This window comes from Pseudophryne corroboree, chromosome 3 (assembly GCF_028390025.1).
Source record: "Pseudophryne corroboree isolate aPseCor3 chromosome 3, aPseCor3.hap2, whole genome shotgun sequence".
Taxonomy (NCBI): Eukaryota; Metazoa; Chordata; class Amphibia; order Anura; family Myobatrachidae; genus Pseudophryne; species Pseudophryne corroboree.
The window spans coordinates 652357940-652383266 of NC_086446.1; the positions used below are offsets into that span (position 1 = coordinate 652357940).

Genomic DNA, 25327 nt, shown 5'->3' on the forward strand with positions numbered 1-25327 from the left:
TGCTTCAAACAGACTCTCCATGAATAGAATCGGAATTAATTTAAATAGAAGCTTTGTTGCCAGAGGGGGGAAAAGTGAAACCACCTACTGTAAAGCTTTTTTCCCCCTCTCTAATGTTAATCTCATATTAATAAAGAAAATAAAAGGCTGTAACTGCTGTACCTGGATAGATTATTCTCTTTATTATGAATGACTACACTCTGGATCTATGAGATTGGCAATTTATAAATCTTAATACTGGCTTTTGATACAAGGTTCAAACAATTACATTATCCTTTCTGAAAAATTGATCACTTACTTTTGCAGAACCTATTAGTGCACATGGAGTACACCACATCAAAGACCAGTTATTGATATATTTAAAAAAAACCAAAATGCAGGTCTTGACTTTGAAATATATGAATTTAGTTAGAACCATGATTGTTTACAAAAAAAGAGCATATACAGGTTAAGACTCCAGAACCATTTCAGATTTCGTATTTTTCCATATTTTGTAAATTTTTCATCCCTTTAAGATGCATACAGAGGTAGATGCTGACTCCAGAGATGCTGAGGAAGTTTGCTTGGGGCAGATTTATCACCTGCAACGCTGCTGGGTTTGTGTTGGGGTGGAGAATAGCCCTGGTGGATGTAATAATTGAAATGACTGAGTGCCATGTGAAGAGACTGCAGAGGTATTGGCCCCTGTTCACTGATGCATAGGCAAATGTATGGGGGGTTTCCAGTTGCATGGAAACCCCCTTCCCCACAACCTAACCAGGGGCCACTACTGTACATGCAGTAATAAGCACCATACAGCCTGGAGGGAGACTGGCAGGCTCAGGAGGCCGGTTAATATGTGAGGAGTCTTGGGAATGCTGTCTGACCCATCACATGACGTCCATGTCATGTGACATGCTGGCACTTGAAATATTCAGATTTTGGAATGTTTTTAGTATAATGGATATGGGAGACTCAACCTGTAATGAGTTAAGCAGATGTGGTACTTTGGCCCTGATTTATCAAGCTTTGGAGAGTGATAAATTGCACAGTGATAAAGTACCAGTCAATCAGCTCCTAACTGTCATTTTTCAAACACCGCTTCTAACATGGCAGTTAGGAGCTGATTGGCTTGTACTCTATCACTGTGCAATTTATCACTTTCCAAGGCTTGATAAATCTGGGCCTTGTCCTCGTATAGTTTACTCTGAAAGCAGTAGAAGCTGCCATATTGTGTGTAGAACCAGTACCAATCCAGCTGCAGTCTATTATTGCAGTAGGAACGAGGGCCTTCCAAATATCTCATTTCCAAGTCCCTCAGTGATGTCCATTTCCTAGTGACTTAATAGATTGCTCTATCACGATTATTGGCAGCCATTTCATTAATTAAAATATAAACTGAATATGCCCTATTAAAAATAAATGTAACAAATGCATTATTTTGATTACCTTTTTTGCTTTGTGTATGAAGCTCTACCTCTTTGTAAGTGTATTGGGTCAATAGATGTCACTGTTACTGTTGTTGGTCATCATTTATCATCAGAGGGCTCAACCTATGGGTTGAGAACCCCAACCAGAATATCAGAAGCTGCATTGGTAGTGCACTCACTGTCAGACAGTCATTTCAATGGGTAATGCCATTGTGGGGCCCCAAGAACATTTTAACACTGACACTTGGGGTCTTAGGATAATAGAACCCTGACTTGTAGAGCTCCAGGGCCTACTTGTAGGTGACAAGTCCTGTAGCAGACACTTATAATAAAACAAAGTTATGTGTTATCTGTCTTTGTCCTTGTTAATCAGTCCATATGACTAGTGGGCTGAGTTCTCATTAAGCGAAGGAATCTTTATGGATTTTTGCTTAATGTTATCATTGATGTCACAAGAGGGTAAATTATCTAACCGACTTGATTACATGCATTTATAAATTAATATCATCACATTATTGGCTCATTTTCATTTTAAGATGCTGCCTGATTTCAGGACTGCAGTTCAGGGCAAGCATCAACTTTTCACTGAGGGAACTGTACCTTATTAATTATACAACACTTAAATTTTTTGGAATTCAATGTATACATGTAATGAAAACCTTTATATACTGTAAAAACATAAGTGTGCAGTCTGTATTCTTTGTAATTAATTAATCTCAGATGTCTTCAAAGGTCAATTGAATATACCTTGAGAGGTTTTGACTCTGTATCGCCATCTGCTGATCACACTTAATACTGCAGTGGCTGTAATTGTATGTTAATGTCTGACTTTATTGGGGTAATTCTGAGTTGATCGCAGCAGCACGTTTTTTTAGCAATTGGGCAAAACCATGTGCACTGCAGGGGGGGCAGATATAACATTTGCAGAGAGAGTTAGATTTGGGTGGGTTATATTGTTTCTGTGCAGGGTAAATACTGGCTGCTTTTTTACACTGCAATTTAGATTTCAGTTTGAACACACCCCACCCAAATCTAACTCTCTCTGCACATGTTATATCTGCCTCCCCTGCAGTGCACATGGGTTTGCCCAACTGCTAAAAAAAATCCTTCTGCGATCAACTTGGAATTACCCCATATGAACAGTCTCTTTGCTGCTTAACAACTCCCCCACCTTTAAAATTGCCTGTGCAGCGTAATCGGTTATCATTGCAAATCCGTTTGCACTATGGCATAGTGGTTAGCATTGCTCCTTTATAGCACTTGGGCCATGGGTTTTTGGTCTGTGTTCGTCTGTTCTCTATGTGTTGTGTAAATTTGATCCAGATGCTTTGGTTGCTTCTCTCAGTCCTAAAACATTGGGGTAATTCCAAGTTGATCGCAGCAGGAATATTTTTAGCAGTTGGGCAAAACCATGTGCACTGCAGGGGAGGCAGATATAACATGTGCAGAGAGAGTTAGATTTGGGTGTGGTGAGTTCAATCTGCAATCTAAATTGCAGTGTAAAAATAAAGCAGCCAGTATTTACCCTGCACAGAAACAAAATAACCCACCCAAATCTAACTCTCGCTTCACATGTTATATCTGCCCCCCTTGCAGTGCACATGGTTTTGTCCAACTGCTAAAAAATTTCCTGCTGCGATCAACTTGGAATTACCCCCATTGCTAGTCGGTTGAGTGTGCTTCTTATGGAAATTGTACCCTAGTATATATAGTTTGTGTGATAGGGGATTTAGACTGTAAGTTGAAATAGGGGAAGGATTGATGCTAATGATTAAATATTCTCTGGAAAGCATTGCATAATATGGCAAAATATAGCAATGCTGACGATGATAATGTTTTTAAAGAAATGTTACCTTTCAGAATAGCTAAAATAATTTTTTAGTGCTGTGAAACCCTTTGCTAGTTTTTATTTAATAAAATTTTTTTGTTTAACAAACAATTTGTCAATAACAAAGAATTTGATATCTTTGCTTCTATTTAAACTGTATATATGGTGTGAGCTTAAGTGTTAAGGACTACTCAGGGGGGGGGGGGGGGGTAATTCAGAGTTGATCGTAGTATCAAATTTTTTAGCAGTTGGGCAAAACCATGTGCACTACAGGTGTGGCAGATATAACATTTGCAGAGAGAGTTAGATTTGGGTGGGTTATATTGTTTCTGTGCAGGGTAAATACTGGCTGCTTTATTTTTACGCTGCAATTTAGATTTCATTTTGAACACACCCCACCCAAATCTAACTCTCTCTGCACATGTTATACCTGCCCCCCCTGCAGTGCACATGGTTTTGCCCAACTGCTAACAAATTTGCTGCTGCGATCAACTCTGAATTAGGCCCAGGGTTACCAGAGATGAGCATTGTGTACCAATGCCTATTTCCCTATAGATTGTAAGCTTGTGAGCAGGGCCTTCCAACCTTTATGTCTGACTATTATTACTCCGTTTCTATTATTGTTGTTCCATTGTAAAGTGCAACTAAAATTCTGAGCTATGTAAGTAACTGCTAATAAAAATAAATAAATGAGCACTGTTTAAAAATAAAAGGAGGGACATCTAAAATGTGATGATATATGATAATATAGAAATAGTAAACAGAGAAAATGTAGAAGGATTTTATAGGAGGTGTAATATCATCGTACTGGCAATGGCATATGAGGTCTGTTTTATGTTGTCAGGCTTCAGGAGTAATTCTGTTGGCTCTGGTTATCGCCAGCACTACAGATAGAGATCATAAAACATTCTGCAAGTCTCTTCATTTAGACAACTTATCAGTCTACCAATTTCACCAGGCTACTTGTCATCTCCCAAACTGTCATTAACTGTGGACACGTTTGTCAGCAGCTGCGAACTTCCAACAGAGATTTTTATGAGGGCACTATTCCTCGAATGAATGTCCTAATGTTCACTGTATCCAGCACTTACTGTAATGACAGACTGGTGAAAAGACAAGTTGGTTTGTACTGATTACTTAATACGTGCAACACTGACACTCTATTTGCAAAGTTGCATAAATAGAAACTTTCCTTTAATACTTGTAAGCACATTTCTTAGCATCGCTTAAGGGTGTGAATCAGCACCAAAACTATAGCAGTCTATCAGCACTTTGCTTTCATCTGCCTAGTGCAGCAAGTGCCCAGTTTCTGCAATGTATAGTGTAACATCAGCTCCCGTATTCATTTGAAATGTCAATTGGCAAAGATACCTATTATGCTTTCTTTATTTACAGTTCCAGTGTGTCATAATTGGGCTGTAGACATTTTATTTTACAGCCTTGTTGGATCAGCAGCACAGCCTAATATAGCCCAACTGTGGGCCTGATTCTGAGTTATACCCAAGTCCGAACGTGGCCTTGGGATTTTTTTAGCATTTGACATTTGCAAATTAGAGCAGTAACAAGTGACTTAAGTCTGATGCAACTGGGTCGCTTCTCACCTCTGATTGAGCATGGCAAGTGGTATGTAGTCCCTACTTATTCCGAATTGACTATAAGGAGTCATTTTCAATTACATCTTCTGGGTCCAGAATGGGGTATGTGTAAGAGCCATTACCAGTAACAAGCCAACACTTTTTGTTTTTAGAAACTTTAGTAAATTGGCCCCTTAAGAATAGATTCAAAAAGCTGCGTTACTCAGAGGCGTCACCAGGTGTGGTGACACCTGGTGCACACTCTGCTTTACAGCACCCCCCACTCACCCCGCCGGAGCCGCCTGACAAGGTTGCATGGTCTGATTTAAAGGGCGTGGTCTCATGTATCTCCGGATCTCCTCTTCACTCCGGTGGCGTACCCGGGCCGGAGATGATGGCTGTCCCCGGAGACTTGCAGCGTGCAGTGCAGGCTCCTTATCTGTGACAGGAGCCGAGTGCTGCAGAGGATTATCACACTGCAGCACTCAGCTCCGGTCACTGCAGAAGAGCCAGCATTTTGGTGTCACCCCTTCCGAGGGTGACACCTGGGTGCGGGCCACACCCGCCTTCTGACGCCACTGGCGTTACTTACAGCGCGGCTGCAGATCTGCCATGCGCTATTCAGTTACTGCTGCTCAGCAAGCCCTATAGGTGCATTTAATGCAGATTGCACTTGCAGCCTCTGGATTTGTGAGGAACAATCCATATGAAGTGTACCATACAGGGAAACCCAGCATCTGTGGGTTAACGCGTGTTCGCCATGGGCTTATTGGCTAATAATTGAATAGCTCCAGGTATTAAGCTCTGAGCTACAGATCCACAGTAAGCCCCGCAGCCTATTGAATCTGCCCCTTAGTGTATGTACTTATCAAGACAGTTTTAAAAAGTGCTGAATTGATGGGATATATTGAATTGAGGCAAAAAATCCACTTACCAGTGCTTTTCATTTCTATGAAAAAAATTTCAAGTACTCGCCTAAAGTTACTAATTAATAGAAGACTTATAGTTGATTCAATACGCTGCACATGTATTCAGATGCTTATTTTATTCATTTCTGAGAGGATTTCACTGATTTCTTCCTTTTCATGGAACTGCGTACCATAAGGAAAAAAAGCACCTAATGAAGCCTATCACTAATTTTTTTACATGTTCACTGGGAAAGGTTATTGAGCCGTACAAGTGTTTTCCCCTACTATGTTACTATTAGATTTACTAAATGAATCATAGCTTACAATTTTACATGACATGGGGTTAAAGTGGTCCGGAATGGGGCAGATCTGCGTTCTGTCAGTTGTAATTTGAGGTGGAAAGCATTCTGCCTTCACCTGCCTACTTTGCCCAACCATAGCATTTAAGTACAAGCGGCTGCTACTGCCTGATTATGGAGGAGGCTGGCTTCTCTATGGCTGTCCTGCCTCCCCCCACCCAGCCTGCCCGGTCACAGCAACTAAGTACAGTTGCTGCATGATTATGAAACACTCGGAGGCTAAGGCTGAATTCCCTTTGTCTGCACCACATCTTTTGATATGGGTAATGCCGGTGGGCAGCGCTACAGATAGTGATTAACTTGATCGGTCTCCTCCAGTCTCTATCCTCTGGTGGCAGCAGGTATGAGACAGTGCAGTGAACATCATTGTGCGTCTCTCCCTTACCGCACGAAGAGGAGCCGCACTAAGAGGGCTCACGCGGAGGACGAGGCCAGTGATCAATCAGAGCTGGACTAGTCACTGGTATGATATACTCTGCAGTAGTGCTAGTTCTGTAAGATATGGCTTATGTAGTTAATATTTACAGAGTATTTTGATTATAATATGCTCGGCTCCTGTTCTGATTACTGATGTGTATATATGTGTATGTTAGTGGTTCTCAAACTGTGTGCCTAGGTACCCTGTGGTACTGCAAGACTCTGGCAGGCCTCAAATCAAATAATTTATAATCAAAATGATAGGTTAAACCAGTGCTAGTGGCTGCCACTCATAAAACATGTGGACAAACAGAAGCACAACTTTACACCACCCCATAACTGACTAAGGTGGACAGGTAGGCACAATTGACTTAATTTTATTTTATTTTTTTTCAAAATTGTATCAGTAAAAAACCCAAAAACGTTTATCCTAAGGGTGCCATGAAAAAAATGCTGATACTCTAGGGCGACGTGAGTCAAGACCATTTAGGAATGGCTGGTGTATGTATTTAGTTATAGTGGGGGAAATGAACCCACAGTAGTTTAGCTCATGCAGTGATTACTCTATGATTAGAGGAGCATGAATGTCACTATGTCCTAATCATGTAATAAAATGTTAGTAAGTAGTCTAATAACAATCACACCCATATGATGAACAGCCACAGAAATATGGTGACATTTTACACTCCAACTAAGAGTACTGAACCCCCCCCCCCCCAATATACAGTACAGTATGTGAACATGTGAACTAGGAATGTGAAGAGGTTACCATGCTAATCAGGGCAGGATTCAGGGAAGGGTGACAGGGGCGGTTGTTTCCAGGGCCCCCATACACAGCTGTTTGATGGTGAGGTCTTCCTGTTTTGAAGGAGGTCTTCCTGTACAGCAGCCAGTCTGACACTGATTGTAAGCCCCTGGGCCTCCACCACCCTTAATCCGGCCCTGATGCAGCTCTTCCTTCCACTGTGAATGATTACCCTGCTTCTACTGTACCCCCCTCCCCCAGTATATGATTTGCCTGCTCCCTCTGTCCCTTCTTATATGTAAACACCCTGTAACCACTGTACCCCCCTCTCTGTATAATCGCCTTGCTCCCACTGACCCACAACTTATGCGATCACCCACCGTTCTTCCCATTGTGTGTAATCTCCCTGCACGTAATGCATACACACATACAATATTTCTTAGGCACCCGCCAGTCGGGAAAGAAGTAGAGGGGCTAGGGTATGGGATCTAACAGGCGGACAGGAAGTTGGGGGGGCTAAGGGGGGTTTGGCCGGCGGGTGGGTGGAGTTTGGGGCAGGTACTGGAGTTCCACCTCTTCTCTAGGATCACTTTAAGTCAGAGGTTCCCAAACTGTGTCCCGCGGCTCCCTGGGCTGCCTCGGGACACTTGCAGGGGTGCCCTGGGTTGGTGGTCCAGGACCAATTCAAATTATTCATGGTCAATATAATAGGCAAAACCAGTGCTGGTGGCTGCCAGTCATAACATATGTGGCCAAACAGAAGCAAATCTTGTCCCTCACCACACAACTGACCCCAAGGATGACATATAAACACGACCTACTTAATGTAATATTTCTTTCTAAATTTCTCAATAAGAAATTTTTGGCCTAGGGGTGCCGTGAAAAAAATCTGATATTCTAGGGCGCCGTGATTCAAAAAAGTTTGGAAACCACTGTTTTAAGTTCTATCCGTGACCATTTCATGACTAGTTTGTTCTCACAAATTACTGCATAATGCTAAAACAATCCATAAAACCACAACACAGAAGTTTATGTAAGAAATAACATTATCCACATAGATTTAATGCTGTTCAATAAATATAAAGTGCTGGTATGTTTTTTAGGATCATCTGATTCTATTATATAAGGGTATATTTAATAGTGCCAGCAAACTGTATTTCAATCCTATTATTCTTATATTGCTATCACAAAATATTATTTCTTGCATGGATAAATAAATATATATACTGTAGCTTTCATTTCAGTGCATATGGAGAGCGGGGTCAGTTTACATTACAATGACCTCTGCTGATTGTTTAGTGTTGCAGCATCAAAATACCAGAAATCCATTAAGAATTGCTCTTGTGCCGTTAAGAGCTACCAGAAATTGCTACCTCTCTCATAATCAAATGATAAGATCACATCCTTTGGGCATTTGTGTTGTACTATTACTAGGTTGGCTGAAAAAAAAACTTTTAGAGAAAATTGCCAAGACCGCTGCTGTTCATATCACTATACAATTCCTTGTACTCCCTCGAGCAGCACAGTAAATATGTATGTTCTTTATTATTAATGGAAAAATATACTGTGTTAATCTGAGAAAACAGCAATGAATGGGGAGTATATGACTTTTAAAGGTGTAATCCTATTTGATTAGAACAAGCCAGTAAATGTGTATACTCTAATGAACAAAGAAAAATATTAATAATCACTTTATTTAATATTACATTACTATTAGCTACTCCTTATACCAGAGTTTCTCTAATACAGTCTAGGTTTTCAGGATATCTATGCTTGAGTCCAGATGGTTAAATCAAATTGACTGAGGTACTAAAAAAGTCACCTGTGCTCAAGCATGTATAGCCTTAAAATCTGGACTGTAATGGCAGAGTTTGGGAAACTCTGCCTTACACTATTTAATAGCTGTTTCCATTGTTGTGCTACAAGAATAGTCTATGGAGTTGGGTTGCCCTTTGTAATTATAGGTACTGCACCAACAAAACAATTCATTTAGTTTCCTTCAGAGAGAGGTGTTTAGACACTCTGCTGGTACAGTGCCGTTAGTTGTTTTTTTAAGTCACACAATGAAAATTTAGTTTTGTCTGAGTTATTTTTTATGGCAAGGGTTCTCAATCCTAGGTTTCAAGTACACTACAGTAGGTCATGTTTTCATGATTTCTGTCTGTGGAAATAGGCAGGATATTTAATGACTCAGCAAAATATATGAACTCATCTGTGCAGGACTAAAGAAATTCTGAAAACATGACCTGTTGGTGGTGCTTGTAGATTGGAGTTGAGAACCTCTGTTTACAAGGATGAATGTGCATATTACCAATACACCTCTGCAATTTGATTTGCAGAACACAGCATGGTCTGGTACAAGTGTGGAGTAATATTGCTCAGTAGGATTGCTAGGGATAAATACTGTTCCATGTTAGGACCATGCAGCTCTTCCATCCTGCCTTGCCTTCTGTACAGATGTTAGCTCTGTGCAGACTGTATTCAAAGACCTGACCTCCTGGGAGATGTAGTTTCCTGCTAGAATGATTCAGTTACGGTTGTGATGTCACTTTAGGCCACGTTTCTACAACTGGGGGTCGCAGATGTCCTTGAAGAGGCATTTTGGTGGTTTATACAATACTTAGGGGGACATTTACTAAGCAGTGAGTTAGTGGAGAAGTTGTACCATCAACCAATCAGCAGCTCTGTATAATTTTATATTATGCAAATTATAGATGTTACTTCAGTGCTGATTGGTTGCCATGGCCAACTTCTCCGCTCTTATCACTGCTTAGTAAATGTCCCCCTTAGACCAGTATCCTATTAGCAGCGGTACTTTACCGCTGCTAATAGGATCGCTGGGGGCGATCCTATTAGCACCGATGCCAGCATCGTTTTCTCCCGTTGCTGGCCATTATCAGGGATTTGAGACACCCGAAGCATCTGCGATAATGGGCCGCCAGAGCCGCAAAAACACATGGTATCGAGGACTTATCCCTGATCCCATTTATAATCACATGATCACAGGTCCAATTTCGACCAATAAAAACATCCTCTAATTTATTCATACCACGATAATGACCATCAGCAATTAATCGCAATATCCACCCGTTTTTACCTGCCAAAAGTGCTTTAGGGCTAATAGGATACCACCCTTAAGCTTTTATAATTATTAAATACTTAAGTAGATATTGGCTTCATAAATACAGATGGTTTGTCAAAAATTCTATAATACTTTTGCATGTAATATACTTAACTTAAACATTAAGTTTAATTGTGGTTTCATTCAGTTTTACCTTAGTCATGGCTCTCTTTAGATACAAGAAACATTTCATTCCACATTTTCAGCTTTTGGCTCTCGGCCTTTGACCAGCTGTGTGAAATGTATTTCTGCTGCTGTCTTCCTGCCAACTGCTGAGCTCAGTGAAAAAACAGAAAAATCTCAAAATGAAAATGTTTATCTGCTTCACGAGCTGTTCCGTGTTTGGTAGAATGTGGTAGAGGGACTCTTATGTGCAGCTAGCTAAATAATACTGCACAGGGGCAGTTATCTCAATGAGAAATTACTAGATGTGGCTACACAATTCATAAATGTTTCATAATCTGAATTAATTTACTTTCTGAATTGTAGCAGAGTGCTCAATACACATTACTGCAGGGTCACTAACTGCTATCATTATTTAATATAGAGGAGTAGCTGAATATTTTTTGCTGATGAAATACATGCATGGAAATATTGAAACCAAATTCCCTGAGATGAAAATGCACATTAAGTTGTGTTATCCTAATAAGCTGATAATTAGGATTGCAAAATCCACTTGCATTATACTGGAATTTAGACATTTAGAAGAAAGAACGAGGCGAAGTATATCCTTGTGTGATGCTATTATTTAGAAACCATAATGAGCCTGAAAATGTTCTGTTCTCAATATACCCGGTGGTCACGATGCTGCAATGCCTTTTGATTATAATGTACAGTAAATTAGCTATTTAGTTCCTAAAATATTTATTTTAATGCAGAGATAACAAATTATAGTTAGAATCTTGTTGGTTTTTTTTGGTCTGAGTAACAAAAAAAAGTTTATTGTCTCACCGGGGATTTCTGCCTGAGAGTGGTGCCTTCTGCTCAGTTGTCCTTCCGCTCCACATCAGCTAATGCTGTAGAGAACAATATCAATACTCTAGGTGGTAATAGTTGTTAGTGTCTCCAAGACGTGTCTTAGATATTGTTCTATTACTTCGAAATAGGCAGTATTTTTAAATGGCTGCCCCTTTTATGTCGCATTGGGGCTCAATCAAAGATGAAATATGGAACTCAGAGCTGACTATGACATGAATAGGAATTAGATAATGTATTCTCTACACGTAACAACAAAACATCTCCACTCTGAGGACTATTCTGAAAAACAGAATATGGTTTAGCATTACTGAGTTGTAACTGTGTTGATCAAACCATCTCTCTTGTCTTTCTAAACCAAAAATAGTAATATTCAGCAAATACTCCACCTCCACCACCCAGGTCCCACTTTTCTGTAAGCTGTATAAGTTATTCAAATCCAAGTGGGCATAGTCACAGAAGATACAGTATGAAATGTCACTTTAGCTGGTGCATTATGGGGTTTTTGTTTTATATTTTTCTTAAAATACACAATTTTACCTATTTCCTGTAAGGATCGATTCATACTTTTTAAGTACTGGTACCTTGCACACTGAAATTATTTCATCAAAGTACAGGGATTCTTGGTCCTTTCCATGGTGGACAATTGAAAAGGGACATTTTTTTTAAGGTATCCGTCGGCAGGCAATAAGTCGCCTGGGTCAAAAGTTTGACAGTTAAATGGTTGCCATGGACTAACGTCAACAGTTTCAAATAGTCAACATGCATATGGTCGACACATTTTTCATGATGGTTAGGGTTAAGCACTTGGGGGAAGAGAGGTTAGGGTTAGGCTGCCAGAGGAGATGGTTAGGGTTAGGTACTTGGCAAATAACTCGTCTGCGGAAGGTGATTGATAGGGTTAGGCTCCAGGGGGATGGGTTAGGCACTAAGGGAAGAGTTAGGATTTGGGTTAAAATAACAAAAAGTATCAACAGTTTCTGTGTTGACCTTTTGACTATGTCGACTGTTTTGACCGATGACTGTTGACCATCTAGTGTTGACCTATTGACTATCTATATACTGTTGATCTTTTAATCCGCACCCATTTTTTAGGAGGTAGTCCTAGAAAGGGAATAATCCATGGTTACTAAGCCTTGGATGGAGAGAAAGTACCAGCCATATCAGCTCACAGGCAGGGTTTGAAAAATTACTGTTAGGAGCTGATTGGCTGCTACTTTATCTCCGTCCACTTTACCTCCATCCAAGGCTTAGAAAATAGACCTTTGAATTCTGTCCTCATACCTATTATATGTGACAATATATGCATTAGCAGGGATTGGATTGAAATATCGGTGGTCGGGTATTTCGACTATTAGGATGCAGACCACCAGGATCCTGACCAGATCCCCATCAGCCGTGTATGCACCCACACTTGAAACAATGGAATCCTTCTGGTCACAGCAATGTTAAACTGATTCTGATTTTTTTCCTACTCTTTATTATGTAAACATTAACTGTAATATTACAGCAGGAGGCAGGTATTTGGCAGCCATATATTATTTTGGTAAGTCCTCATTGAGGGAACAGTTTACAGTTTCAGCAGCTGTAACATGTTTAAACTCAGTTTGTAATGGGATCTGAGGATGAATATTCCCCGTGGGCTCCGATCAGCTTCATTACTGGCTGACTGCCAATCCTCGGGCTTCAGAACATTATTCATGTTTTTTTTTGCACATACGATGTCAGAGCTATGCTGTAAATGAATTTTAGATTCAGAGTACTGTATTCTAAGATCATGTTTTGTCACACTTGTGACGTAACCATGAAGTATTGTTTTTACAAATCAAAACACTCTGAATTAGCATTATTTGTGAAATGATATCGGGCTGTGTTATTCAATACTTAAGCTACGTTTGGAAAAAAAATGTCTCTCCGAGTAAAAACATACTTCCATAAAAATTGCTATATGCAAACAAACCTACGATTCCACTAAATTAATTTGTCTTTATAGCAACAAAATGTTCCCTGGAAGAGTCCCCATATTTTGAACTTGCTGAGTTGTGCAATAATCCGACAGTGACTCATTAATCACGCCCAATGCATTTGGAAGAAGGAGGGGGGGGGGGGGGGGGGAGTTCATCATTGAAGTTGAAACCAAGATTGTAATATAATCCATCTCTTCTAATTATAACATGGTTAGGTTCTTCTTTAAGATCAAAAGCTAAACTATGACTGGAAAACAGATTATTATAAAGTACATTGTTTGATGTGTCTTGTTTTGTGTGTAAAGTAATTTGAAGTGTTTTGGATTGAAAAAAATTTTTTTTATTGCAATTTAAAAGTTTTAATGTTTGAAATTGCTTATGTTTTGGCGGAAGAGACCATGGGGTAAATTTACTAGAGCTTCTAAAACAGGGAATTGGTGATGTTGCCAATAGCAGCCAATCAGATGCTGGCAATCATTTCTCTACTGCCTTTTAGATGATATACATCTGATTGGTTGCTATGGGCAACTTCACCAATTCTCTGTTTTAGAAGCTTTAGTAAATTTACCCCCATGTCTCTTGTCAGGTGTAAAATAGTCTTTGTTTTTATGGATTAGAAGAGTAATATTAAATATTGCTACATATCCACTGAATATAAATTGGTAAAGTGGTGTCACCAAGTAGTGTTTAACATCAAACTAAGGGTATTATATAAATAATATTTATAGACTGTTGATTTTCAGGGAGTTTAACAAAGCTTTTTTTTTTTCTCTGTCTTAAAGGCAATATGAGCCAAGCGGTGTTGTTTTTTTAAAACAAATTGCTCATTTAAATCCCATGGCAAAACTGCCACAAATCGACAGTTTCTAAAGGAGTTGTTTAAGTAAATAAACCACTTTTACAACCCATAAAATATATTAAATATGTTAATAGTAACATATGCCTCAAAAGTGTAATTTTTTTTACATGTTTATAGATTGTAAGCTTGCTGGAAGGACCTTCTTACCTCTCTGCCTGTTATTACCCAATCTTGTGGTATTACAAGAAATATGCCAGGGATATATAAATAAATCTTAATTAATAATTAAATGTTTATGAAATAGTTACTATACATATACATTGGGGCAAATTCAATTAAGCAAGAGTCTTTGGGGGAGATATCTCAAACATTGAAGAGAGATAAAGTGCCAATCAATTAGCTCCTAAAAATCATTTTTCAAACACAGCCTATAAAATGGCAGTTAGAAGCAGATTGGTTGGTACTTTATCTCTCTCCAAGGTTTGATACATGTCCCCCTTTGTGAGCTGTGCTCTAACTGACAATTACAAATCGCAAGCAGTGATGAGTGAAGAAACCATGTTTTAAGATACCTTGACCTGTAATCATGCTATGTGAATAGCCTTGGGCATGCAAGCTGCCTAAATACATAAGCACCTCATGGCTAATTGAATTTCCCTATTGTGTTAATACATAATACATATATATAACTGTATATCATAATGAACATTACCTTACCTATAATGGTAACTACATTCAACTTCAATAAGAAAAAGAGAAAGTATGGGCTGCATACAGTGTAAGCAGCTGTCTTGTGGGCTGCACCAATGTTTTGTTACTGGTCACAAGGAGATTGGGACCACTCTCATGACCAGAACCCACGAGGCATCGGTTCTTGGTGAATTGAGAAGATCCATGCACGTGACTATTGGGCAATCCCACAAAATCACAGCCTCTGCTATGCTAACTTCGAATGTACCCTCTAGTAAATACAATTCTTGTAGAGAAAATATTGGTTCATTTGAATGCAGTTCTCAAAATCCAATCTATCCTCAATGCTGCTGCCTGTCTCATCTTCCTCACCAAACATACTACATCCACATCCCCTCTGTTACAGGACCTTCACTGGCTACCCTTTCCATTCAGAATCCAAATCAAGCTTCTCACACTCACCTGCAAAGCCCTCACCCACTCTTTTCCCTTTTACATCTCTGACCTTATCTCTCTTTACATTCCCACCCGTCCTCTTCGCTCTGCTAATGCACGCCGTCTCTCCTGCCAACTGATTACTTTCTCCCACTCCTAGCTACAAGATTTTGCACATGCTGCTCCCTATCTCTGGAATTCTCTACCTCTCCTCATCTGACTCTCCACCTCTCTACAAAACTTCAAAAGGGCTCTCAAGACCCACTTCTTCACCAAACCTAGGCAACTCTCATCCTAACCCTCTTGTCTATGCTCACTGTCTACCCCTTCTGTGTCATCCCGGTTAGCCCTTCACCTTTTATATTGTAAGCTCGCAAGAGCTGGGACTTCTTTCCTCATGTGCCTTTCCTATTCTTCCTTATACTATCTTATATTCCATACCCCCTTTGATGGCACCTAAACCCTAGTTTTCTATACCTGTCATATATTGACTTGAACTGTAAGTGCTGTTTTCTTGTTTGCACATTTGATTATGTACTATGTAATGGACGCTACAGATCCCTTGTGGCACCATATAAATAAAGAATAATAATAATAATAATAAAGGCAACTGTTATGCTGATAATATGCAATGACATGAGGATGTGAAAGTATTTTAGAGTGCATATTTAGTTACTCTGAAACATGCATCTGAAAGTGAGCAACTCCTTTGTTTTTCTTAATAATTTAGATTAATCCTGCCCTATGAAAGGTTTATCAAAGGAGAGGAGGACAAACCGCTGCCTCCAGTGAAGCCTCGGAAACCAGATACCAATTCCCCAGAGGTGGAAATAAAAACAAAACTGTGCAGCACAAAACGCCCTAAGCATGAAGGCCAGAAGCTGAAGAAAGAAAAGGATGGATCAGCAAAGGCAGAGGACACAGAGGTAACTTGTCATTACAACCTATTTAGTTTAATGATTTTATAATATAATTGTTGACATATCTTCATGATACAGTAATCTGATTCTAGAGTTCTGCCTACTTAGTTGATCTATTATGCTGACAATATATATTTATAGTTCTTATGTATCTTTTTTTTTTAATCCTGCTCCAGTTCGGGGACAGCTGCTCCAAAAGCAGAGATATTATCCCTGCCAACCCAGCGGACTACACCAGTGTGACCTCTGGTCTCGGAGTGTGGAGGAGGGATCTGCTCAGTTCCCTCTTTGCAAACCTGGACCTAATTCCCATAAGAAGGGGCAATCCTGCAATCTGTGCTATCTTAAGATGGTGTTGGTTTCTGCAGGCAAATTCCGAAAACTTTTGCTGAAAACTAGGAGGCCCCATTGGGGCCTCTAATAATGAATGGGCCCATTACATAAAGCATGCGGAAACTAGCATTTCTGATGTGTAACTGGTCTATAAGGGACCATTAATAGGCCCCTAAACCTCAATAATCAATAGGCATAGCTACTTACAGACAATTCACACTGGTTTTCCAATGCAAACTGAATCTCCATTTTCACTGGAATTCTGTTACAGTTCTGTTGGATGTGTTTGTGGGTCATGAGGTGACTACGCTTAGGGCTTCTGTGTTATATTTATAATGTGTTCAATGAAAAACTGCAAAAAATATATTTCAAGAATCATATTGCAATTGCTTTTAAGAGATCTGTAGTATTTTAAGGCTTAAGCATTTAACACTCAAAGTTTAAGATCGGACATTTGGGATTATTGTATTATTGGGATTTATTGTTTTAGTCAGTATGTTTGTGTGGTGTCATCAGAGACCTGTACTGTGCTGTAATCAGGTAGTGTATCTACTGCTGGCTCCCCCTCCCTCTCTCTCTCTGACACTTTCTCTTGCTCCTCTCATTCTTTCTTTCTTTTATCTTTCTCTCCCTGACACGGTCTCTCTGCCCCCCACTGTTCTCTCTCTCTCTCTCTCTCTCTCTCTCTGACACACACCCTCCCTCACTCTCTTCCTGACACGGTCTATCTCTCTTTCTGACACTGTATCTCCCTCTTCCTGACACACACTCTCCCTGGCATTGTCTGTTTCTTTCGCTGTCTTTACCTGACATTGTCTCTCTGTCCCCCCACTGTCTTTCTCTCTCTCTGATACTGTCGCTGTCTCTCTCTCTGATACTGTCTCTCCCTCTTCCTCTCTCGCCTCGACATGGTCTCTCCTTCAACCTGACACTGTCTCTTTCCCCCTGACATGGTTTCTCAACCTCTCCCAGACACACACTCTCTGACATTGCCTCCTCCTCTCTTGCTCTCTCCCTCTGACACTGTCTTTCTCCTTTCCTGACACTCTCCCTCTCTCTCTGACATGGTCTCTCTCTCCCTCTGACACTGTCTCTCCCTGACAATCTCCCTGACATTTCCTCGCCCACTCTTGCTCTCTCTCTCCCTTACAATGTCTCTTTAACACCCTCTCCCTCTGTCCACCTGACACTGTCTCTCTTCCTCCCTGACACACTTTCCCTATCTCTCTGACATGGTCTCTTTCTCTCTGATATTCTCTAGCTCTCTTGACACTGTCTCTCTCTAACTGACACTCTCTTTCCCAGACACTGTCTCTCCCTGACATTGCCTCCCCCTCTCTCGCTGTCTCTCTGATACTGTCTCTCTCTAACACTCACTTCCTCTCTCCCCCTGACACGGTCTCTCCATCCCTCCCTCCCCGACACTCTTTTTTTCTCTCTCTCTCTCTCTCTCTCTCTCTCTCTCTCTGACATGGTCTCTCTCTCTCCCTGACACCCTCTCTCTCTCTCGCTTTTCTCTGACACCCTTTCTCTTTGTTGATTACTCTTTCTCTCCCTGACACCCTCTCTCTCTTGCTCCCCTCTTTCTCTCTCCCTCCCTCCCTCTTTTTCCATGAAACCCTCTCACTCTCACTCTCTCCCTCTCTCCCTGACCCCCCCTCTTTCTCACTCCACTCTCTCCTATTGATACTTTCCTTGTCTCTCTCGCTATCTCCTGCTCAAGATTTGTCTATGGGGCCCAGAAAATTCTAGCTACACCCCTGCCTCACACAATCCTGCATCACCAGCCTCTTGGAAACCCTCCACCCCACCCCACAGCCGCCTCATTCTTGCCAGTCCACTGCTTACTGGTGGGTGATGGCCTGGGAACCCGCCAGAGCTGGAGGGACAGTGCAGCCTCCAGATAACTGCCCTTCTGGGCAACTTACATTCTGCTGATGATGATATACCTCTCTATCTCCTTGTAGGAGATATATATATATATATATATATATATATATATATATATATACAGTTCAAAAGACCGGCACTCCTTTGTTACATAAGTACTTACGTCCCGGTGCCATCTAATCCCACAAGGGATAACTTGTATATAGTTTGCAGTAGCGGCATTCAGCGACGACTTCTCCATAGAATTAAAACACCATCACACTGGATTATGTCAACGTTTCAGGATAATTTATTTATTCCCTTTCGTCAGGATATCCTGATGAAAGGGAATAAATAAATGAACCTGAAACATTGACATAATCCAGTGTGATGGTGTTTTAATTCTTTGGAGAAGTCGTCGCTGAGTGCCGCTACTGCAATATATATATATATATATATATATATATATATATATATATATTTTTTTTTTTTTTTTTTAAATATATATATATATATATATATATATATATATATATATAAATCTGTCTCAATCGCATATTTGAAAACGCCTCTAAAATTTAATTAATGCAGACCGGTAATAAAAATAATTTTTTTACATTGGGTATATATAATTACATAGGACTTTAAAATCATCAAACTATTTTGCTTGAAATTGCTTGCATTCTTTTATATTTGATGCTTTTTCATTGTATTTTCTTACTGTAAAATACTACACTATATATTGCATTGTTGCTGTCTGGAAAGAATAACTCATTTACTAATGATAAATGTCTGCCTGCCCTTCCACTTTAGAGTGTAAGCTTTCACGAGCAGGGCCCTCTTCCCTCATGTGCCTTTCATCCTCTTACTTAAACCATTTTCTATTCCATACTCCCTTCAATGGTACCAAATACCTTGGTTCTCTTCTACCATAATATTTTTTTTTCTGTTGTCTGCTTAAGTAACTCTGTTTATATGCCCCGTGCTTGTCCTATATTGTCTTGACTTGTAAGTCACTGTTTTCTTGGTTTGCTTATTTCTTTATGTACTCTGGAACTGGGCGCTGCAGATCCCTTTTGGCGCTATAGCAATAAAGAATAATAATAATAATAAATAATTAAACTTCCTTGTAGACTACAGTAAATCATTATATGGATCATTTAAAAAAAAAAACCTTTCCCCTGTAATGAATAGTGTACCAAAGTTAAATTACATTTTACAAATCATGATATCAAATTGTATTATGAGTTGTCCTTTGAACTGAGTTTATTGTTATATTATCCTTGTTTATATATATATAGCGCCACCAATTAGGCCGTGCTGCACAGAGAGTATTTACTATTTATGAGTCACATCAGTCCCTTACACACCACATATATACATTTTAGTGTGCAGCCAATAAATCGACCAGTATGTTTTTTGAAACCCACAAAGATCAGGCACTGGTCAGGAATCAAACTCATGACCCAGGTGCTATAAGGCAGGAATGGCTACTACACTATTGTATGCCTGTGCTAATTAGGTCTACTGCACACACAGGGCCGTAACTAGGTATGGGCAATAGGGGCACTGCACACAGCGCATTCGCTGTGAGGCGGAAAAATCTCCGCAGGCACCCGCCGGGCCACTCAACACTACCGCCCACCAGCCAGCGCTGCCATTTACTGTAGCTGGATAGAGAAGGGGAAAGGTTCTCTCCTCTGGCGGACCGGAAGGCCACCTCACCTCCTCCCAAATTGGGATGGCTAGTACCTGCCGTCTGCCAGCTCTGCCCGAGGAGAGGAGCGCCGACTCCCTCCCTCTCTCACTGAAGTTGTAGCTGAGCCAAGCGGACAGATGATTGGTTTGTGTGCAGCTGACGGGAGGACGGCAGCTCCGCTCTGGCTGCCAGCTGTGATCAGAGCTCTCAGCTCCGCTCCGATCACGCTGCAGCACAGACAGCAGGGGCAGAGCAAGCTGCAGTTATGTGCCCGCAGCATTATACAAGGCAGCCAAGTACTAATGAGTCGGCCTGACTCATTTAGTACTCTCACGCTGGCAGGCCGACGGAACTTAATTAGTGAGGAGGTGAGGTGGCTGTCCGGTCCACCAGAGTAGAGGACCTTTCCCCTTCTCAATCCTGCCCCGGGTAGGATTGTTGTCTATGGGCTGACCTGCCCCTCCCCTCTCTATACACGCAAGCCAGGGAGAGGGGGTGGGGGTCCGACTTCTATACTTCTATCCTGGAACCAATCCCCCCCCCCAGTGCCACGATTCGCGGGTAATTAGGGGGCGGAGCTTAATGCCATGAAGAGCCCGCCCCCATCAGAGACTTGTGACTGTGCGCTGCTGTTGGCAATGGTAACTGTCTAATGCTGGCTCCTATCTCCCCCCCCCCCCCCTTCTCTCTCTGAGGGCGGGATGTACTGTCACTGATCGCGGGTCATTGCTGGTCAACGCAATGATACTAATCGCGTATGTACTAACATATGCGATTAGTATCACAGAGCGATGCCAGGGATGTCCTGCGATCAGTGATGTTCCACAGGACAAGGTTTGTGGCGGCTTCCGTCACCTCCCAGCCCCGGGAGGTGATGTGCAGGGAGTCCCCGTGGAGGAGGGGGGCCGGGGGTAGAGAGATCGTCGTGAGCGGTGCAGGTCGGCGGCGGGATGCGGCAGCGGTAAGAAGCCCATAGGCTTCTATGGGGTATCGCCATCAAAAGATGGCGATACCCCCGGAGGCGTAATCCCAGCGGTGGGGCCTTAGTACATATGAAAATGCAGTAAAACCCCTGAAAACGGGGGTTTTACCACATTTTCCCTTTAGTACATCCCGCCCTGACTGACCTAGCCTTTCTCTCTTTCTCTCCATAATACTCTCTCTATCTTGCTCCTCTCTCTCTATTCTGACACTCTCTCTTGCTTCTCTCTCCCCCCTCATCCATTTCTCCCTGACACCCTCTCTCTCTTTCTCTAATTCCCTCTTTTCCAATGAAACCCTCACTTTCTATCCCTGATTCCCCCCACTCTCTTTCTTGCTCCTCTCCCTCCTTCTCTCTCTCTTCCCCTGTTAACCTCTGTTTCTCACTTTCACTCTCCCTTAAGAAGAATTGTAGTGACAACAGAGAGAGGGGGGGACGGGGGGCCCTTTCAAGATCACACCTTCCTGAATCAGCCGCCTTGCCACTGCCTATCCTCCCCTCCTTCCCAGAGCCGTAACTAGGTGTGTGCCGATGGTGCCTTGCCCATCGCGCAAATGCACTGAGGGCGCACCATCGAGCATCACACCCACACGGCCGCAGATTCACTGTTTTAGGTGGCGGCGCCGCCTGCGTCCCGCTGACGGCGGCACCGCCTGCAACCGGCTGAAACGCTGCCGCCCACACGACTGTGTTCTGCTGCTGAAGCCGCCACCTGCCCACCCGTGTCCCGGTGAAGCTGGCCGCCTGTGTACAGCTTAAGCCACCGCTGCTGCTGAGGTCCTGGCAGCGCTGCGGCTGAGTTCTGTGAAGTGGACAGGAGGAGTCAGGAGCCGGTAACAGCACGTAAGTGCCTACACAGACACTACACTATACTACAGTACACTACACTATATTACACTACACTTCACTACACTATATTACACTACACTTCACTACAGTACATTACACTACAGTATATTACACTACACTTCACTACAGTACACTACACCACAGTACACTTCACTACACTACACTCTAAGGGTAGGGGGGGTGTAAGGGAGAATCTGCCTGCCGTGCTGTGTTAAAGGGGGACTCTGCCTGCCATAATGTGTAAAAGGGGGACCTATCCTGCCGTAACTTGTAAAAGTGGAGCCTGCCGTAACGTGTAAAAGGTGGACTCTTTCTGCTGTAATGGGTAAAATGGGACGCTGTCTGCCGTAATGTGCAAAAAAGGGGACGCTGTTTGCCGTAATGTGTAAAAAGGGGACGCTGTCTGCCGTAATGTGTAAAAAAGGGGACGCTGTCTGCTGTAATTTGTAAAAAAAGGGGACGCTGTCAGCCGTAATGTGTAAAAAGGAGGCGCTGTCTGCTGTAATGTGTAAAAAGGGGATGCTGTCTGCCGTAATGTGTAAGAAGGGGAATCTGTCCGCTGTAATGTGTAAAAGGGACTCTACCTGGTGTAGCGGCGCTACTGTGTGGCGTAATTTGAATAATGGAGACTACTGTGCACCATTATATGAATTGGTATTATTTTGTGGCCACACCCCTTTCCCGTGAAGCCACGCCCCTATATTTTTGCAGGCGCGCAATGTTGCCGGTTTACATTCATGGGGGGGGCCGATGCCGTTTCTTGCACAAAGCGCTAAAATGTCTAGTTACGGCACTGTACACACACACACACACACACACACACACACACACACATCACTAATCTATAATACTGAAACCTATGGGAAAACTGACAATCTATTAATAAGATAGAAGTCCCTGCATTTAGTTAGCACATCTAAGTTATTTTTATTGTTCATCTTTGTAAATAAGATAGTGATTGTAATAGAAATCTTTGTTTTATAACCAATTAGGAGTTTTATCACTGTGAGGTCACTGAATATACATATTATAATGGAGGACCGTTGCATGCATGCATGCAGTGTATGACTGTGGCAAGAAGGGCCCACCGGGGGAATGACGTTGTAGGGGCCCATGTTTAGGGGTGTGGTCAGTCTCCAGAGAAGGTTTGGACAGCTTCCATAGAGGTTTGGCTAATCATTAGAGAGTGCATTATCTGGGCCCCTTGATAAAATTATACATAGTAAATACTGCTAGTGCATGCATGATACAGTACCGGATTAATAGCAACAATGCATTGTAGAAAATACACCATAGTCTTGTGCAGTATAAGGTAACACGTATAATTTAAGTCTTGATCCTAGAGGAGGAGGTGGGCCCTCAGGCAGTGGAGTCCATCATGGGTTTCCCCTGTACCCGTGTGGGCCAGTCCACTCCTGTATGAATGTTTGTGACCAGTTTTTATCACTGAAAGAATCTTAAAATGTTTGTACTTAATATAGGATGTTTTCTTAACAGGGGCGCATAATTTGTTTGTAGAACACTGAATACAGATGTAAGCGATAAAGTGCAGCATTCTTTCCTCTGATGTCTGCATGCACTTAAAAGTCAGATTTAACTAGACTACTCTTCAGTTCTTGAAGAAACATGGAGGATTTATTGTTGATGTATAGTAAATAGTGACAGCTTGGAGCAGCGGGGATAAACAGTCTCAGGCTAAGTAGCACAACAAGCACATTTGTTCTTCAGAATAAAGAATGACAATTTGCACTTTCCTTTGATTGCCAATTTAAGTTGTGCTGCCTAGATATTATAAAAATGCCCCGATTCAGTCTGAATATAAAATGTACAAAACTGCAATAGGAACACATGACCGGTTTATAAGGACCTCCCTGAGGGTTGCATAGTTTTTGCATATTACAAATCATTCTGCAGAACCACATTTTTTTTTCAATCAACTTTATTTTTTTTTATTTTTTCATGGAACAGTCTGCCAACGGTGAAAGGTTGTAACTTGGTAAATCTATATTGTTATTACCGGCTATATATTAGAACTGGTCACATTCAGATCTACACTTTATTGAACACTAGGATGAGCTGGACTTAAAGAAAAAATACCTATTTTGTTACAGTGTATGCCAATTTGAAAGAAGTTACCGAGTGTTAGACAAATGGTGGGATTTTTATTTTATTTTATATTCTTTAATTACAATCCCTCTTTCTCTGACTTTTCTCATCTGTTTGGAATTTTCATGTAATTGAATAAACTCAAGAGACCACTGATAGAGCAATACTTATTAAACTACTAATGATGGCATTCTAGCTGAAAAGAGCTGTTATTAGGAAGAAAAAAAAAACCACACTGAATAGAACTTCAATAAAACCCTGTAACTATTGAATTCCAAATACAGATAACACTGCGATCAGCCAGCTTCAAAACAATCTTGAATCATTAGACTCTTTATAGTCACCTTAAAGTAATGACCAGCAGTATAACATTTAGAATAATATATTTCTTTGTCATCTCAATGTCTGTTATCTAACAAGTGAGAGGGGAAAATAATACGATTTCACACAATGTGTAAAACCGGCTTCCTCATGAGGGAATGACATAAACTATTGTTCAGACCTTTCAGTCGGCAGCATCACAGATAGAACATGCCGCTGACCCTTAAGGTCATTAGGGTTACAAGAAAACATAATGGAGTGAATTGTGAACACTGAATTGATGTTATCAAATAAGCTGCATGAAATGGATTCAAATCAAAAGGAAAAATTATTGGCAGCCACGCAGACTGAACAAATACTCCCGATTCCTTTTCAGTTTATTAGCACACGTGGATAAGTGTTAACAGTTCTATTAAAAGATTATCAGAAAAAGTGTTAGTTCTCAGGGATGTTTACAGTGTAATGTAATCATATATTTTCATAGACTATTCTCTGTATTATATACAGATGTTTCTTCCTACACTTATCCTTTTTACATTCTATGGTTCAAGACGCAAGGAGCGACTTAGATGCTGTGCTATGGGTAGCGTTTCCAGGCTTGACTTCTTTTTCCCAAATTTTGCGTCTTACTTTACTAATATTGTACTGAGTACTGTACTAAAGATTAATGTATTTGGTCACAAAGCAATTGGTTTAAAGTAGCAGATTAAGCGTGTTTGGTGGGCGGAACATTTTACCCTTATTCTACCCCTTAGGAGTTGATACCTGTAGTATACCCTGCTTAGTGGGTGGCTGCACATAACTGTCATAGGGACAGATATATTAAGTCTGGAGAAGTGATAAAGTGGAAGGTGATAACGCACCAGCCAATCAGCTTCTAAGTGCTGGGCCATGCATAGCGGGCAAGCGGATCCTGCTGTACGGGATCCGCTTGGCCAGGAGAAAGAGTTTGTGTGCACACGGATCCTGTTCTGTGGGATCCTGCAGAACAGGATCTGGCCAGTGACATACAGGATTTCAG

General features: G+C 41.3%; 1 protein-coding gene across 2 annotated transcripts in view; it reads left to right on the forward strand.

The window, feature by feature from the left end:
• The window catches only part of ARID5B (AT-rich interaction domain 5B), a 351469-nt gene that overhangs the window by 308240 nt on the left and 17902 nt on the right, over positions 1-25327 (forward strand). For both annotated transcript variants that reach the window (XM_063961814.1, XM_063961815.1), the window contains one exon: positions 15958-16153. In XM_063961814.1, coding sequence (XP_063817884.1) covers positions 15958-16153 — 196 coding nt within the window. The remainder of the gene's footprint in view (positions 1-15957; positions 16154-25327) is intronic.